This window comes from Neofelis nebulosa, chromosome 2, assembly GCF_028018385.1.
Source record: "Neofelis nebulosa isolate mNeoNeb1 chromosome 2, mNeoNeb1.pri, whole genome shotgun sequence".
NCBI classification, from domain to species: Eukaryota; Metazoa; Chordata; class Mammalia; order Carnivora; family Felidae; genus Neofelis; species Neofelis nebulosa.
In genome coordinates, this window is record NC_080783.1 from 124746096 (window position 1) to 124764574 (window position 18479).

Genomic DNA, 18479 nt, shown 5'->3' on the forward strand with positions numbered 1-18479 from the left:
CAAGATGATTTGCCACGTGTTTACATGTACCTGAATGTACGTGTTTACATTCATTTGAACTTAAGGAATCTTCAAGGTATTCTAATACCCTCCTCCTCTGCAGAAAGGATAGTAAGGAAACCTTTCTGGTGGGCAACTGGGCACAATTCATATTAAGAACTTAAAAATTGTAACCCCACTCCCAGTAATTTAAGGAAATAAACAAAATATGCCATGATACATGCACAGCAAAGATGTTCACTGTGTCTAATTGTGAAAAAAGGGCACACAGCATGTTGAATAATATGGAAATGGTTTACTTATGTAAGGCATTATACAACTACTCATAACTACATTTTGAATAGTACTTGATACAAAGAAACGTTTAAGATTAAGAAAGTAAAATGTGGGATTAAAACTATATCCACTGTTACCCCAATTTTGAAAAATAGTATATATTTAATATGTTTATACATACAAAAAAGGACTAGAACAATTGATGTACACGGAGGAATTACAATTGACTTTTTATGTTTTTCAGTGACTTCCAAAATTTCATTTTATACACGGAACAATTTCTTTAGAGAACCAGAGGCTAAGAGAACCAACATCTGAAATACCCATATGTGGTAGACACTGAGCTAAGAATTTTACCACTTATATTTTTGGGTTCGAGCCCTGCATCAGGCTCTGTGCTGACAGCTCAGAGCCTAGAGCCTGCTTCGGATTCTGTGTCTCCCTCTCTCTCTCTCTCTCTCTCTGCCCTCGCCAGCCTACCCCCCACCCCCCATGCTCTGTCTCTCAAAAATGAATAAACATTAAAAAAAAAAAAAAAAAGAATTTTACCAATTATCTAACCTCCAGAGCCACCAGGAGAGGGAGGCATCTCAGTCCTTGTTTTACAGATGAGGAACTGAGGCTCCACTATTTAGGCCTGGTTTCTTTTTACCCCGGGATGCCCTGGATTCAAGCCAAGGACAATGCCTTGTTTCCTGCTGCCCCACAAGCCTCACCTGCTGCAGCTCCTAGTGGGCACACCGGAGGCTTATAGTGACAAAACAGGGCTGTGTACAGCTTGCCAAAGAGCAAGGCCTTATTTTACTTTATAAACACTTCATATCTTCTTCCCAAAGTAGAAAACCTTTTTATTCCTGGGCAAGAAACAACCTTTATTGCGAGGCTTCGTTCTGAAGTAGTTTTTATTCGTGTGCCCAGCTCTACATGCCTGTTCCCAGTCTCAGAGCCTATGGTGTCTGCTGTCCTGCTTATTGGTTTGGCACGTTGTCAGGCTGGGAGCAGAAGGACAGGGCAGAGCTGCACACCCCCAGCCCTTCCACCAGCTGGCTCCTTGGTCTCTGCCCTGGATACTAAAACAAACAGGCTGTGTGCTCTGGCTCCCTACTCAACCCAAGGGGGCGGGGGGCGGGGAGAGCGGCAAATATCCCAGCTATGTGAACAATCAGGAATATCTGGCAGCACATTTGATCTTTTGTAACTTTATTTTGGCTAAATAGTCAGGGCCTCCAGGCGGCTGGGAGGCCATCATACCCTACGTGCACCGTTCAGCGGGGTTCCAGGTATGGCCTTGGTGAAGGGTGCCCACTATGCCAGCTGGCTCTGTTCCAGAGAAGTCTCTAGTGACACTAACTGCAGACTCTCATAGAGGCAGGGGCGAGTTTTTTCTCTACCATTCCAGGGTTCTTCACTGCTTCCTGTTCCCTCCCAGAGGCAAAGACAGGAAGTCACTTGGACAGGGTCACAGCAAGTTAGTGATATTCGAGATTGTATCATGCCGCCTGGATCACCACTTTACCCTCCAACAGTTCCTAACTTAAAAAATGGAATTTTTATCTGGGACTTTTATCTGGGAAGAAAGGTAAGAAGACTTGGGAATGGCACATGGCGCACAAAATAACAATGGGAGTGACCCGGTCCTTTCTGATTCAGACTGCATCTCTTGCTGCACCCATGTCAGAGGACTGCATGTTCAAAAAAGTTGCAGAAATACTGAGTTCAACAGGTTAAGTTACTGTAAGACTTCTCAGAACCTTTAGTGTGCTCATGTATGCTGTGCAGAGGGTATATTGAAAAGCGTTGTTTTATTTTCAGAGACAGAGAATGCGAACAGGGGAGGGGCAGAGAGAAGGGAGAGAGAGATTTTCAAGCAGGCTCCATGCCATTAGCACAGAGCCCCGTGTGGGGCTGGAGCCCACGAAACTGTGAGACTATGACCTGAGCTGAAATAGATGCTCAATCGCCTTAGCCACCTAGGCGCCCCTGAAAAGTGTTTCTTAAACGTAGCTAACCATGAAACTAATGGCTCCATGGGCACTAGGATTCCAATGAACACACTTTGTGAGCTACTGCTCCAGGGTGAGCCCACGGGGATCCTGTGAAGATGGAAAAGTAAGGCCTAGGGGTGCCTGGGTGGCTCAGTTGGTTAAGCGTCTGACTTCCGCTCAGGTCACGGCCTCGCGATCTGTGAGTTCGAGCCCCGCGTTGGGCTCTGTGCTGACAGCTCGGAGCCTGGAGCCTGTTTCGGATTCTGTCTCCCCGGCTCTCTCTGTCCCTCCCCCGCTCGTGCTCCATCTGTCTCTCAAAAATGAATAAATGTAAAAAAAAATTTTTTTAGAAAAGTAAGGCCCAAAACAAAGTCTCTCCAGCAGCCATGGGTCACTATCTTTACAACCACGGTGTTGGATCAAACGAAGGTGTCATTCTCCTCCCTGTACCTCAGCAAGTGTTTATGGTATTTTTCCACTTGCTGGTCAAAGCCCCTGGAAGAGAACTGGGCCTGGAAAAAGTTCACTGGAGTCAGAAGGTATTTCAGTGCCAGGCCCCTGAACTCAGGAGCCAGGAGAGGGGTTGCCTCGCTGCTGTGTGTCAGGGGACAATCCTGGCCCATCCAAGTGCTCTGGTTCCCTGTGGCTGCCGAGCCATCATGGTTTCCCCTGGGGACCAAGTGGGGCCACACGCCAATTTCCTCCCCAGTTTCTAGAGACATAAATTCCTCATCTGTAGACCGTAAGTGCACTGACACATTCAAGGGGGCAGTCAGTACAGTCACCATCTTCTGGGACTCTGAGAAAGGGACGGCCCCATCCCACTCTTTGCTGCAGAGGTCCGGAAGCAACGGTTTTTTGATCTGCAAAGGACGGTGGGAAGCCTGCTTCTCGAGGTGCCCAGAAAGGTTGTCATTCTTGGCCTCCTGCGAGTCCATGTCACCTTGAGATTGATCAGCAGTTTCCGGAAAGGAGTCAAACACGACACCCTGGGTTCTCGGCCTCTTTAGTCTCCTTTCTAACAACAGCCAGAGCAAGCTTGGTTTTCTTGAGGAGGAATTCATATACTGCTGCACAGAGTGCGGGACCAGGGGCACAGAGAGCCTGGGGCTCAGGCTGTCCTGAAAGTAGTCCCTGCAGGGCTGCCGACCGACAATGGGCACCACCTGGCAAGGCTTCAGTGCTGCCACAAAGGCCCGGAGCTCCGAGTAGGAGGAGTGGTCCGAGTAAGGGATGATGTGGATGTCGGGGTGGGAGCTGTGGGTTTTCCGGCTTGTGGGAAGGATGGCAATGGTAGGGTGGGTCTGGTTCCAATGTAGCATGGCAGAACGGCAGACCTCCATGTGGTCCACGGCATGGATGCGGCCGGCCTTCTCCTCCACCGTGAACACGTCTGCCAGGCCCAGAAGCTGCACCAACTCCAGGCGCCGAGGACTCAATACCACCCAGGTCTGAAACTCCAGGGCCAGCTGCTCCAGCAGCGACTCTTTTCCCAGGCTATAGAGTCCTGAACGATGTCAAAGGGAATGAGAAAAGCAAGGGATGAAAGAGAAAGAAGATACTGGAGAATTGGAGAACCCTAATAAATCAACCAAATGTTTAACAAAAATACACAAAACTAACAGGGCCATCAGGGAGTGTATCAGGGAGGAGGTGGCATTTGAGCTGAGATACATAGAGGATGGGGGAGGGCTTCACACAGGATCCACTCACTCATTCAGGTCAACAAAGGACAGCATCTACCTGGTGTTAGGCACTATGAAAACAAGCACAAGCCTCAGCCCTCAAGGAGTGTAATCTACATGGGGACCCAGACACAGTGGTCAAGAGCAATGTTAAAAGCATGCACACACTATTATGAGAGCATAGAAAGTATCTACCAGTTGATTACAGGGAAGGTTTCCTGAAAATGGCCACCAAGTGGTCCTAAAGGACAGGTGTAAGTTTACCTGGCAGGGGAAGGGGGTGGTTCAGTGTCACTAAAGTGCAGACAAGGAACTGGCAGGAAATGACACAGGAGAGGTAAGCAAGGCTTGTATGATAGAGAGCCTGTATATATTGCTAAGGAGCTTGAACTTAATTCTGTAAGTGAAAGAGAGCTATTAAAGAGTTTGCACCAGGAAAATGGCTAATTTTAATCACAGGAATATTATGATCTGAGGAGGGCTTTAGGGAAAAAAAATGTGACAGCAGTGTTACTGGATCGCCTGCATGAGGAGATGCTGAAAGCATAAGTACCGGTTAGAAGGCCCCAAAATGTTTTACGCTGTTGTGGAATCGCTAGAACAAACACACAGTTGGTTTCTTGATGTGTCTGATTTGAAGCTCGGCATTCACTTGAATATCTACGTTCTGATAAATTTCACTTGCTCAGATAACAAAGGTTTACTGATTGCCTCCTCAGGCATTAATCTAAGCATCTGAGATATATCCATAAGGAAAGCAAAGAGCCCTGCCATTGTGGAATTCTAGCAGGGGGAGACAAAAAGCAAATACGATAGCATGTAAATTGTGGAATACATTATAAGGTGATGAGTGCAATATTGGCCCTCTCCTATTTAAAAACCTTCAACAGCTTTTTGTCCAAATGTAACCATTTGGATGAAGTTACATTTGGGATTACATTTAGGATCAAGTTGAAGCTTACAAGCAAGCACTTCAGCCCCTCCTGCCTTTCCAGCCTCCTCACCCACTACGTGTCCACCATACGGGCTGCTGCCTCTCTGTTCCACAAACAAGACTTCTTCCTACCTCCATCCATGCTCTCAAGGAGTGTGAGTGTGTGTGTGTGTGTGTGTCAAGAGAAGTAGAGAACAAACAATAAGTAATAGCTTGGATCGAAGCATGGATAAGAGTAAGGTGATGAGTGCTATGAAAAAATAAAACAGCTGGTTACAGAAGATCAGGAGTTGGGCATGTGAGAGTATGAGAGTAGAGATGGTTGGAAGGTTGCAATTTAAATAAGGTGGTCAGGGTAGGTTTCACGGAGAAGGGGACATCTACGAAGACCTAAAAGACATGTGAAACCCTCCCAAAACCCAAGATTCGCTAGCTTTCGGTGAGAGAAAAAGGAAAGGAAACCACTCACCAATCTTTATGTTATGCTGTGGATGCTTTCGAATGAGCTCGATAATCTGGCGGGCAGCTTCTTGTCGGGAGGGAAGAACCCGGGCTGGGTTGCAATTGGTGTTATCTAGGTATAAGGTATGGATCTGTTTCCCTAGTTTCAGGGCTGGCTCCTTTAGCATGGATGGTGTATACCGAAAGTCACCTGGAAGAATATATGGGGGGCAGAGAGTCAGAGACAAAAGTATAGAAGACGAGCCCCTCCCACTTAAAAAAATGTTTATTTATTTATTTTGAAAGAAAGAGAGGGAAAGAGAGCAGCAGAGGAGGGACAGAAAGAGAGGAAGACAGAGAAGCCCAAGCAGGCTCCACACTGTCAACACCAAGCCCAACACAGGGTTCAAACCCACGGACCGTGAGATCATGACCTGAGCCAAAACCAAGAGTCAGACACTTAACCAACTGAGCCATCCAAGTGCCCTCAGCCTCTCTCACTTTCAACAGCTGATGGACATTTGCTTACCAGCCTGTGGAAAAACTGTCAGGGAGTCTGGCACTAATACAGTATAGCTTCTTTTTAGAAATGTCTCCATTCTGCTTCTGTTTTTATTATTCTTTACAAGGTCTGGACCCATAAAGCATGGGAAATCAGTTGAGAAAGGTCACTGTGCTCACATGGGATGAAGCTAGGAGGCATCCACACTTCTGAGTTAAGGCTGCTCAAGAAAAGTAGTATCTAGTCTGGGAAGGTGGGAGAGACCCCTTGGGAGGCCCACCTGTGTAGAGGATGGTTCCAAAGTATCCTTCAAAGAGAAACATGACAGAGCCAGGGCAGTGATTGGCATCCAGGAGGGTTACAGTCATGGTCTCTCGCCCAATTTCATCTAGAGGCAGGACATGGCTCTCACCAACCTCCAGGGCTCGGATCCACTTCTTGGATACCTGGGGGGAAAGTTGGTCATTCTACTGAACACAAACTCTCCTCGATACTGTCTTGGGTTAGGAATCACCCCTTTACCCAAGTGAGGGAAAGCTGACCACATCCTAAACCACCCTGTAGCAGAAGCTGTAATAGAGATTCTCCCAAATCCCCCACTCTTCCCTCCCGCCCTTTCTACAGTTTAAATGAAAGAGTCCAGAAAACACTCTAGGCAGCGTCTCTCAAACTATCTGATCATAATAATCTCTTGCGGGCACCTGTTAAAATTCTAACCAGATTTCCAGGACCTGCACCAGCTGTATCTACTGGATCAGACGGGGTGGGGGGTGGGGGTGGAGAGATAATGGGGGAGGGGGTACTGGAGAATGTGTATAGTCACCCAGCATATTAGGTGGATTCTTCTGAGACAAGTTTAGGAAACACTGGCCTAGCTGATATGAAAATACAGGTACAGTTTCCTTAGCTGGACCAAAAGATCTCCCCAACTTATAGCTGAAACATCGCAGGTCAGCCAGTCAAGAAACCACACTCCCATTCTGGGCTAAGGACGTATTTCTGGGTTCAAACAACTCCCGCACTGGTAAAAATGGGTCACCTGGTCCCTAACCTACGAGTCTGAGGCTGTGACAGATAGGAAATCCCCACCCAGATGCTCGGCCCACCTCTCAGAGGACTCCAGCCCCCCCCACCCCCGTACCTGTAGGTGACGATGCACGAGGTAAGCAGTGATTGGGGAGCAGTAGAGGGGCCGGGCCCAGGTGCTAGACAAACCCACGGTGTGGTCCGAGTGCATGTGGGACAAAAAGAAGAGCCGTGCGGAACCAGCCCGGCGCAGGCTCCAAAAGTCCACCGCGATGGGCGTATGGGGGATCAGGGTCCCGTTCATGGTGGCGGGGCTGGAGGGTCACCAGCGAGATCTTCATGGGCACAGAGCTGCCGCGTGAGGCTCCTGCAACCACGCCCTGAAGAAAGTCACGCTGGGGCAAGAACGCGGACAGAACCCCTAACGGGAAGCCAGCCCAGTAGAGGAGTAAGTCCCTAGCGTGGGGAGAAAAAGGAAGTGGCCGTGCTCTTGCGAGTCCTGGGTGGAATCGCAAACCGCCAAAGACTCTCGGCCGAGCGCCACTCCTACCCGCGCGCGGGAGCCGGGGCCAAGGCCGGGCGCTCAAAGCGCGCGCTGCTGGGCGGAGACAGGCCGAAGCAGCCGATTTCCGACGGCCCGCAGCGCCTCCACCAGAGGGAGCCGCGCGGCTGCGCCTGGAGGTGAGAGGTGGGGGAAGGGCGCCCTAAGGTCGGCGTCCGGGCGACGCTAGGCGCTGGCCGCGAGAAGGTGAGTGGCAGCTGCTGTGCGCGGTCGGCCTCAAGGAGGCGGGACTTCCGCAGAAAGCTTGACTGGGCCTATCCTTGGCGGCAACCGCGCGGAGGCGCAAGAAAGGCTGGAACTGGAGAGGGAGGGGTCTGCAGACTGTCGGCGGCCCGGCTGGAAATGGGGCGGAGGGCCTCGAGGTAGCGGGAGAGGTGTCGGGGCGCCGCGATCCGGCCTGCAGGTCCCGGGCAGGAACCACAGAGCCTTGTTCGGGGCTCGCCGGGGCGCGGAGAGGCTTGGTGAGAGTGTGCTGGGGCCTGGACTCCGGCCCCGGGGAAGCCGAGGCTGGGGCGAGATCACGCCTTTCGCGTCGCCGCTGACTGACCTTTGCTTTACCCAGGTTCCCACGTCAGGGCTGGGAGGAGCCGGCGAGTTACCTAGGGGTGTGCGGGGACTGCCCCGCGACTGTGGACGATGCCGTACCTTGGCTCCGAGGACGTGGTGAAGGAGCTGAAGAAAGCTCTGTGTAACCCTCACATTCAGGCGGATAGGCTGCGCTACCGGAATGTCATCCAGCGAGTGATTAGGTATCCCCTACCGCCCGAACTCCCCGTGGCAGCCCCCATCCCGGCCCTCCACCCCCGGCCGCTCCCAAAGAGTGAATGAACTCAGGGCAGGCTAGGATTTGGGTTTCCTGCTTCTTTGCATGGCCGTCGCAGCCTCCCTTTGTGGGACTTCCTTGACTTCGTTTACTCTGCGGGGTGGTTACGCCCATGTTTTGAACTTACACTGCTCCCCCCCCCCCCCCCCCGATCTATAGAATCTAGTACAGAAACCCCTTTGTATCTTCAGACCCACATATCCTGCTGCTTGGCATTCCCACTTGGACATTTCTTCAAAGACCTGCAAAACAGCACCTTACATCCTTCCCCTCTCCCCAAACCTGCTCTTCCACTTATGTTTGGGTTGATGAATGCCACCATCCAGCTGACCAAGGGAGGGACTCAGTCTTGATGAGGCCCGATTTTCACTTCTCAAGTCAGATGGTATGGATACACAGTTCTAAATATCCATCCTCTTTTATTCTATTTTTTAAAAAAAAATTTTAGTGTTTATTTTTGGGAGAGGGAGAAACAGAGCGTGAGCGGGGGAGGGATAGAGAGAGGGGGAAACACAGAATCCGAAGCAGGCTCCTGGCTCTGAGCCCTCAGCACAGAGCCCCACGCGGAGCTGGAGCTGGAACTCAAACCGTGAGATCATGACCTGAGATGAAGTCGAAGCTGAATCGACTGAGCCCCCCAAGCTCCCCATCCATCCTCTTTTTAACGAATTTTTGTGTATTTATTTTTTATTGGTCCTGTTCTTCTGGTTTTATTACCAAAGCAATTGCAGTAGCTTGCTAATAGGTTACCTTGCCTCATTTCAAGTAGAATTTTTCTAACATGAATTTGAATGTATATAACTCTTGGCCTGCAATTGTGGTACACAAACTTAGTATGCACAACAGTCCCTTGCAGTGCTTTAAAAAAAAAAAGAAAAGAAAGAAAGAAAAAGAAAAATCAAAGTTTTCATCCAGTCCAGTAATGCTGCTTTCAGTAGGGTGGGATGGAACCCAGAAATATGCGTTTTAAACAGACACCCCATCTGACTCCTGTAGGAAACCATAGTTTGAGAAACTGATCTACAGAATAAAGTCCACATTTCTTACAGTACCCAAAGAACACCCTAACGCAACTACTCGCAGACTCTCAAAAGAATGTAGCATTCTTGCTGATGCCTATGTGCCTTATAGCATCTATCATTACCTGTCTACTACACCTGCCTGACAAATTCCAGCTCGTTCAACTTAAGTGTTACTTCTGTGGAAACATTTTATGGTTTCTTGGCAGTGTTAGACCTCTGATCCCCCACTGCACCTTGTCTGTTACTTCTGTGTTAATACTTACCGACCATATTGTAATTAGTGGTGTTTTTGTCTTGCTCCTTAATACGGTTTGAGTTGCTAGAGATCTGAGACCATGCTTTTTTCAAAATTATGACCCCAGAGCATATCCCTGGAATGTAGAAGCTGAATTTCACTGGAATGTTCCAGGGATTCAATAACTATTTCTTGAATGAATAGAAGAAAATGTATTGTAGGCCTATCGTGTGAAGTATTGTGCAATGTGATAGACAACGTAGACCTGGTTGCTTTCCTCATAATCTAGTTGGATAACCGGGATGTGTATAGGTAAAACACCTTTTGTTATAGGCTGGGGATTATGTATTTTACTTCTTCCTGCTATGTGTGTTGGTTTTAGGCACATGACTCAGGGCTTGGACATGTCTGGTGTTTTCATGGAAATGGTGAAGGCCAGTGCCACCGTAGATATTGTTCAGAAGAAGTTGGTTTATCTGTACATGTGTACATATGCCCCCCTGAAACCAGATCTGGCTCTCTTGGCCATTAATACGCTGTGCAAAGACTGTTCGGATCCCAATCCAATGGTGCGGGGGCTGGCATTACGGAGCATGTGTAGCCTCAGGTGAGTACCCTCTTCCAGGACTGTTTATCAGTGGTTGATGTATTCGAGAGATCATGGGGCAGGTTTTTAACGATGATAATTTATCTGAGCTTCTTAATCATGGGGAACATGCAGTTGTAACCTGAACTCAGGTTTTCAGCCATTGCTTAGGCTTGAAAAACTATGTCCTATGGTTTCCTTAAAGGGAGTTTTCCATCCTCACTCTTGCTGAGATAGTTTGTGCTTTTGGTTAAAGATTTCTAAACAGTTATGTAGACATATAGTTTTGTTGCCCATGCAGTGTTATTCCAAATGAAAAGTCAAGTATGACTTTTTAAGTTTGGCCAGTGGCTTTCTCTAATTTTTTATGACATGATAGATGTACATTCAAACATTTACCAAACCTTCTGTGTTAAGGGCATAGGGCCTGAATTATGTCAAAACTAGTGTTTTAGGATCTGGCTGACTCCAGGATGTGTTGCTTAGGATGCCTGGTGTGCAGGAATACATCCAACAGCCTATTCTCAATGGTCTGCGAGATAAGGCTTCATATGTCAGGAGGGTGGCAGTCCTTGGTTGTGCCAAGATGCATAATCTTCATGGAGACTCGGAAGTGGGTAAGTTTCAGTGTAATCCATCATGATTCATATTTTTTTGTGTCTCCATTATATGTTTGACTTTGGAAAAGGTCACGTGGCTTTGGTAGGAAATAGTAATGTGGCTGTGTACTTGTTTCTCTTTTTTTCTTTAAGGTTTATTTATTGTGAGAGAGTGAGAATGAGTGGGGGAGGGGCAGAGAGCGAGGGAGAAAGAATCCTAAGCAGGCTCTGCACCAACTCAGGGCTCAATCCCATGAACCATGGGATCACGGCCTAAGCCGAGATCAAGAGTCAGTCAGATGCCTAACCGACTGAGCCACGCAGGCACCCCTGTATGTGTCTCTAAGTAGAAAGGCTGGCTTGGTATTTTCTGAGATTGGAGAAGTCTTTTCTTTGGAGCCCAGGTGAGATCCTTTGCATTAGCTACTTAGAACAGTCTGGGGATGGCTTTTTTTTGTGCTTTGCATTTTATTATTGCCTTTGTTATTTTTGTAGCAGAGAAGTTCAGCTTTATCTGCCTGGAGCTATTGTCCTGGTTCTATTCCTGTGACTCTGAAACTGTTCTTTATCTAAGATCTTTATGCTCTTTTATAGACGGTGCTCTGGTAAATGAATTATACAGTTTGCTGCGTGACCAGGATCCAATTGTGGTTGTGAACTGCCTGAGGTCTCTAGAGGAAATTCTGAGACAGGAAGGAGGTGTTGTCATCAACAAGCCCATCGCCCACCATCTCTTAAATCGGTTTGGATGCCTCAGTCCTCTTTTTGTTATGATGAGATCTGCATCCTAGTGGGGTCTTGATACGTTGGATTAAGGGGACGTCTTGAACAACTTCTATAGAGTAGTAAAATTAACAGTAGCTATTAGTTTCCTCATATTTTATTGAGAGAATATTCTTTTATTTGTCTTAGTTTCTTTTGGTCATATAGAGAGATGGCAGAAATATCCTGTGGAAATAGGTTCTGTCCTCCTCTACGATCATTATGTCCCCCAAACTAAGCCATTTGTGTTGTCTTAAAGAATCTGGATCTAGGTATAGCAATCACGGTCTTTGGCCTTAGATGAGTGAGAATGTGTACTGTGAACTCCTCTTGGAATTTAAAGCCTGTTTTGTGTCCACTTTAAATAGTACCTAAAAAGAATAATTCTGTTATGGCACAATCTGTTTTCAAGAATTCTCTCCTTGTTTTGATGAACAGGTGACAGTTGCACGGAGATGGTCCTCATTTGGTTGCTAAAATAGTGCTTTCCTTTTTTGGACAGAATGCCAAAACTGGATCAATGGGGCCAGGCTGAAGTATTGAACTTTCTGCTACGCTACGAACCCCGCAGTGAGGAGGAGCTGTTTGACATTCTCAATCTGTTGGATAGCTTTCTCAAGAGCAGTAGCCCAGGTGTGGTGATGGGAGCCACGAAACTCTTTCTGATCTTGGCAAAAAAATTCCCCCACGTACAAACCGACGTGCTTGTGCAAGTCAAGGGACCTTTGCTGGCCGCCTGTTCTTCAGACAGCCGCGAGCTCTGCTTTGCTGCCCTCTGTCACGTGCGTCAGATCTTGCATAGTCTGCCGGGTCACTTTAGCAGCCACTACAAAAAGTTTTTTTGCTCTTACTCGGAGCCGCACTACATCAAGCTGCAGAAGGTGGAGGTGCTGTGTGAGCTGGTGAACGATGAGAACGTGCAGCAGGTGCTAGAGGAGCTCCGGGGCTACTGTACCGATGTGTCAGCCGACTTTGCCCAGGCTGCCATCTTTGCCATAGGTAGGTGTCTGCCGCTTTTCCTTTTTGAGCGCTCAGGCCAGCCAGAAAGCTGTGGAACCATAGGGAATAAACAGGAATGAATCTTGCGGCAGAGACAAAGTACCATACACCAAAGAACTGGGAGTCAGTGACCACAGAAGGAGTGGGGGGGGGAGGCGTTTTCGTCAACACCGGTGTTGCCGTATCTGCCAGGATAGAGGCTACAGGTAACTCAGACTATAGTACTTAAAATTTACATTGCTGTCCAGAATGCTTTCCCATATATCATCTTAGCACGGTCTTGGGAGGCAGTCAGGAAAAGTGGACAAGGGTTATCGCTTCATTTTAGAAATGAAGAAACTCAGGCACAAGAAGGTTATTGACAGAAGGTCACGTAGTTCCTGAAGTGCGACTGGAACCCAGCTCTCCAGACTCAACGTCCTGTGTCAATTGACCATTTGTCTATTGAGCTTCTACTATGGGCTGTGTATCGTGCTCAGTGCAGAGCGGCGCAGAATGAATCCTAAATATCACAGGCTTTTTCATACTACTCTGTGTGGAATTCAAAAAGCCAGAATGACTCACAGAATGAAAGCAGCTGGGGAACTACGTTTTGTTGGAGGGCTTCAAGCGGAAGAGGAGAAGGAACCGTCCTATGAGAATAAAGATTGGTTATTTTTAGGGGCAAGAGGAGGGAACAAAGAGGAGAGCGTAGAACTCCTGCAGTCAGGAGACTACTGTTGAGGGTTCCCAGCAGGGACACTCCTGTGCAGCTGTGCTGTACCAAGCCGTGGCCTCGTGTCTGGCTGCCACGTGAATACCTCTGTTACTGAAAGTTTTCAACGTTGTTCGATGTAAAATCATTTTTTTTTTTTCAACGTTTTTTATTTTTTTTTTATTTTTGGGACAGAGAGAGCCAGAGCATGAACGGGGGGAGGGGCAGAGAGAGAGGGAGACACAGAATCGGAAACAGGCTCCAGGCTCCGAGCCATCAGCCCAGAGCCCGACGCGGGGCTCGAACTCACGGACCGGACCGCGAGATCGTGACCTGGCTGAAGTCGGACGCTTAACCGACTGCGCCACCCAGGCGCCCCTGTAAAATCATTTTTACCAAACTTGGGAAGATCAAGCAAGGTGTGATTTTTTTTTTTTTTTTTAAAGTATCTTTGGTCCTCTTATGTTTGGCTGGTGGGAAATTATTTTAGAACGAGGTGCTGGTATGTGACTTACCACTTTTCTGTGCTTTCTGTTCCTCTGTAGGTGGTATCGCCAGGACCTACACAGATCAGTGTGTCCAGATTCTAACAGAGTTGCTGGGGCTTCGACAAGAGCACATTACCACAGGTAATGGCTGGCTACCCTTTGAGCATTTTTTTGTTTTGCTTTTTTTTGTCAATTGCTTGCCCTGTAGTAGTTGCCCCCCAAAAATGCTTGTTGTTCAGTAACATAGAGGTTTAAACTTTTCTTTGCGTTATATCGTCTGTTGCCATCAGAGAAGCATAGGGTCCATAGATCTAACAGGTAGGGGGTTTTCAGGTTGCCATGACTCTACAAGGCTGTTCTGTACATAATGAAGGGTTCTAGGATGCTGTGCTTGTTAATTCCCCAGCTTTACCCTCTTACTGCTTTATGGCAGCAGTGGCTTCCAGGGCTGGGACTGGGGTGAGGGAAGCAAGGTACCCAGGATGCAAACATTTAAAGAGGCACTCACTCTCAGGTTCGTGCAAGTGCTAACCCTGCATGTTTTCTTAAATTTTACACCCCCAGCACCTTGTTTGCCTCACCCTAGTTCCAACACTGGTGGCTCCATTTACACTGTCTTCAGAATATCATTGAACATGACCCCACATTTGCTTTACATTTTACCAAGCACTTTTGCACATGTTAGCTCATTTAGCCTCCTAGCGATCCAAAAGGAGCAGCACTCGTAAGAAATTATTGCCCGCGTCAGACATTTCTCAGATAATCGTTGACCACCCCTCCAACACCCATTTTACCGAACTTCATCTAGCAAACTAGTCTGAATATGTGACTTCTCTTAAGATTCCTTCCTGCGTGGAGCCTCTAATCCTGTGCTCTTGTATCCTGAGCTGTGTTGTAGTGGTGGTGCAAACTTTCCGAGACCTGGTTTGGTTGTGTCCTCAGTGTACGGAAGCTGTGTGTCAGGCCCTGCCCGGCTGTGAGGAGAACATTCAAGATAGCGAGGTAGATGGTAATTCTCCTTTACTAACAGGCAGAAGGGGAATGCTTGGGACCCTGCTCTGTGAAATGGAATCTAATTCTTCTTTCTACCCAGTCTGAATGTGGCTATCCTTAGAATTGACTGCCACCTCAGATTCTCTTTTGGGTATAGAGAGGATAGAAGAGATAAAAACTGGAGATTGATCTATGGTTTTTATTACAGATGCTTTAATATCATCGTTCTCTTGAACAGTTTTGAGTCAGAGGCTTAGACAATGGAGTTTTCAGCTGGAATGAGAATCAGAATCATTTGTGGAATTAACAGATATTTGGGCTTCACCACAGGCCTACCTGCTTTGATTTGCACTCTAGGTCAATTACCACTTTCATGAAGTGGTTAGAGGAGTGTTTCAGTAGCTTCCACCGATACATTAAACCCTAGACTGGGGCGGAGGCCCCCTAACTGAAAAAGCCTTATTACCTAACCAACACAGGCTATGAGAGTCTTGAGTCTCCTTTCGTGTGGTAGCATTTTGTTCGTATTTGTTGTAAAGAGTGGTGTTGGGTGGAGGATCGATGCAGTGCGAGTTGAAGTAAATGTAGGATTATGCTTTTTCTGCTGCCATTGGGCGGGGGTGGGAAGTCGAACCTGCCACCGTGTTTCAGACAGCCGAATGTTGAGCACCTGCTCTTACCCCTTCATTCCCTAGGGGAAACAGGCCCTTATTTGGCTCCTTGGTGTCCATGGGGAGAGAATTCCCAATGCTCCCTATGTGTTGGAAGACTTCGTGGAGAATGTGAAGTCAGAGACGTTTCCAGCCGTGACGATGGAGCTGCTCACTGCGCTGCTGCGCCTTTTCCTCTCCCGGCCCGCCGAGTGCCAGGACACGCTGGGGCGCCTGTTACATTACTGCATAGGTAGGCTCTTCCGAGGGAGTCACACTTGCCGTGTCAGATGGTAAATACCCTCACAGCTTACACTGTTGGGTGAGTCATGTCTGGTGCCCAAGAAGACAATGTTAATGATTTTCTGGGGCTTCCTCCCTCCTTCCTTTTGTTTTCCCTGTTGTGGTTGGCACAGGGTAGAAAGAGTGTTTTGGTTTTTGTTTGTAACTAACTCGGTCTCTTGTCTTACCTCAGAGGAAGAAAAGAATATGGCAGTACGAGACCGAGGTCTCTTCTATTACCGCCTTCTCTTAGCCGGCATTGATGAAGTGAAGCGGATCCTCTGTAGCCCTAAATCTGACCCTTCTCTTGGACTTTTGGAAGATCAGGCAGAAAGACCTGTGAATAGCTGGGCCTCAGACTTCAACACGCTGGTGCCAGTCTATGGCAAAGCCCGCTGGGCAACCATCTGTAAATACCAGGGGGCAGAGCGTCGGGGCCCAGAGCTTCCTGACACTGCGTCCTTTGCCACCTCAGGTAAAAATAGTCCTTACTTTAGATCTTATCATGAAAACTCTTTATCTTTTGTAATGACTGGTAGAAAGTAGGGTACTAGCTATATCTCAGACTGTTGCCTGAATTGAAGTCTTTGTGAGCAAGAAAGAAGTTCCTCGTTGGTGATTTTAACGATGTATCCAAAGATAAAAGTCACATTGTGTATTTTTGGAAATCTAGATAGAAAACATAGTTCCTATAGATTAAGAAGATCTCTTACAGAAGCTTTCTGACTCTTTTAGGTCCCCTGATTCCTGAAGAGAACAAGGAGAGGGTACAAGAACTCCCTGATTCTGGAGCCCTCGTGCTAGTCCCCAATTGCCAGCTTACTGCTGAGTATTTTGAGAAAACTTGGTTTAGCCTGAAAGTTGCTCATCAGCAGGTGTTCCCTTGGCGGGGAGCAGTCCATCCTGACACTCTCCAGATGGCCCTACAAGTAGTGAACATCCAGACCATCGCAATGAGCAGGGCTGGGGCTCACCCGTGGAAAGCCTATCTCAGTGCTCAGGATGACACTGGGTGTCTGTTCCTAACAGAACTGCTGTTGGAGTCCGAGAACTCGGAAATGCAGATCTCTGTGAAACAAAATGAGCCGAGGACCGAGACGCTGAATAGTTTTATTTCTGTATTAGAAACTGTGTTTGGAACAATTGGAGACATAAAATCATAACAGATTCTTGCTGCCTGTCCTGAGTGAGATGAACAGCTATCAGAGTTCCTAGTTTTTCTTATTAGAGTTGCCTGTAAGTCCAGATGATATCCAATGCAATGGAGAACGGGTAATCTCAGAATCAGGATTCTTATGGTTTTGTCCAAAGACTGTTGGCTTATTCCTCTCATACCTATTGGTGGATGACCCCATTTTTCCAGGTGATGTTGAAAAGGTTAATGTTGGTAAGGGGATGGGAACAGGCTAAGGATAGGATTTGGATTCTTTTCTAATCCGTTTTAGGGATTGTCGTACTCATTAAAGATGCCTGAAGTCTATGGAAACTGGTGAAGTCATCGTTTGTGGAGGTCATCTTTTCTTCCCTGTGTTACTGCAATAAATTCCTCGCTGGCCTCATATTCCTAATCGTGCTTTTTTAAGGCCAGAGTTCAAAGTCCTTAGTGCAGTATCCAGAGTACCTCTGCCACGTCACATCTCACTGCTTGCCCAGACGCTGTTCTTGCCAAAGCAAACCACTTGCATTCCTTGAATGCACAAGGCGCTCTCTCACCTCTGTGCTTTGGTACTTGCTTTTATTTCTTAGCTAGAACATTTCCTTACCCTCCTATCTTCTTTCTTTAAGTGAAATCTAGTCTGTCTGTCAGTGTTCTGCTCAGTCATGAGCTCTTTCAGGAAGTGTTCTGTGACCCTCACTGCCTTCATTATGGATCCTGTTCAAGCTGTCAAGGCTTCCAGTGCATGTGTCCCCCTGCTACTGTTGTAACTGTTTTCTGTCACTCTTCCTTGCTTTTAATTTTACTCATACCTACCCACATTTTATACATTAATCGAGGCAACTTATGGCAAGAGCAGATGTAATAAAATGATTTAAAGTACAAATAACCAGTAAATTATAGACAACCAGAGGATCTACAACAGGGAAAGTAGAAATACCTCTTAAGCCCGGCTTGGTTAGAGATGGGGAGGTACACAAATGTTCAGGCTTAAGGGCCTACATACTTGGTAGAGAGGAGTCTCCAATGTAGCTCTGTAAGTGATTTAGTAGTCAGGCTGAAGAGAAGTAGTTATATAGTTGTCATCAGAGAAGAAGAAACCCTCCAGTATTAATTTCTAAGAGAAATTTACACATAGTTTCACATGGGTAGCACTGAGTGGTAGGTACAAAATCGTTATGGGAAGTTAGCAATGGGTTTGTCATGACTTAACGGTGTTCTTCAGTGAAAGAGAATGTAACTTTAACATGGAACTTAGGGCATTTCTTCAAGGACGTGAGATAACATGATCCAAATATCATCTAGCTTAATTCAATGACTTCTTCAACCTAGATACATAAATGGACTGCATACCTTAAAAAATTTTTTTTCACCCCTCACTTCTCTCAACTAGGCTCTTAATAAGAAGAGTATATAACAGACAGTGTTGAATTTTCTGGCAAGGGCCTGGGGTTTGTGCATTGTTTCCCCCTGGACAATTTCCCAGGACAGTGATTTTCTTTCCTTCTATCTCCATAGTTGGCCACATGGTGATTACTCAATAAATGTTTATTGAATGAGTGGCTGTAAGTAATTAGATTCTGATGATATTTTGGGATTGGTGTTTGAAGTGTGTTTTGTTATATTGTATCAATCAAACACAATCATAATGGAAGTCTATCTAGACTGGGATTTCTCAAAATTGACATTTGGGGCCAGATAATTCTTTATTGTGGAGGGTTTTCCCGTGTCCTGTAGGATGATTGTTAGCGGCATCTTTAGTCTATACCCACTAGATGC

General features: G+C 47.0%; 2 protein-coding genes across 7 annotated transcripts; one reads left to right on the top strand and one right to left on the bottom strand.

Moving 5' to 3' along the window:
* Positions 1-275: 275 nt before the first annotated feature.
* DCLRE1B (DNA cross-link repair 1B) lies at positions 276-7168 on the bottom strand. The gene is made up of 4 exons (XM_058716158.1): positions 6965-7168; positions 6104-6269; positions 5350-5532; positions 276-3768 (listed from the first exon to the last, which is right to left on the bottom strand). Exons 1-4 carry the CDS (start codon positions 7151-7153, stop codon positions 2681-2683), a joined length of 1626 nt encoding a protein of 541 aa, XP_058572141.1. The 5' UTR covers positions 7154-7168; the 3' UTR covers positions 276-2680.
* A 224-nt stretch (positions 7169-7392) lies between these two features.
* AP4B1 (adaptor related protein complex 4 subunit beta 1) lies at positions 7393-18260 on the top strand. Of its 6 annotated transcripts, none has more exons than XM_058716154.1 (11): positions 7393-7530; positions 7974-8160; positions 9874-10098; positions 10564-10694; positions 11271-11418; positions 11941-12437; positions 13677-13760; positions 14518-14621; positions 15308-15515; positions 15738-16019; positions 16280-18260. In XM_058716154.1, the coding sequence occupies exons 2-11, from the start codon at positions 8048-8050 to the stop codon at positions 16705-16707; spliced, it is 2220 nt and encodes a 739-aa protein (XP_058572137.1). In that variant the 5' UTR covers positions 7393-7530; positions 7974-8047; the 3' UTR covers positions 16708-18260. The 6 variants fall into 6 exon arrangements, with proteins under 6 accessions (XP_058572137.1, XP_058572138.1, XP_058572136.1 ...); XM_058716155.1 differs by lacking the exon at positions 7393-7530 and adding an exon at positions 7574-7597; XM_058716153.1 differs by lacking the exon at positions 7393-7530 and adding an exon at positions 7655-7773.
* The last annotated feature ends 219 nt before the right edge of the window (positions 18261-18479 follow it).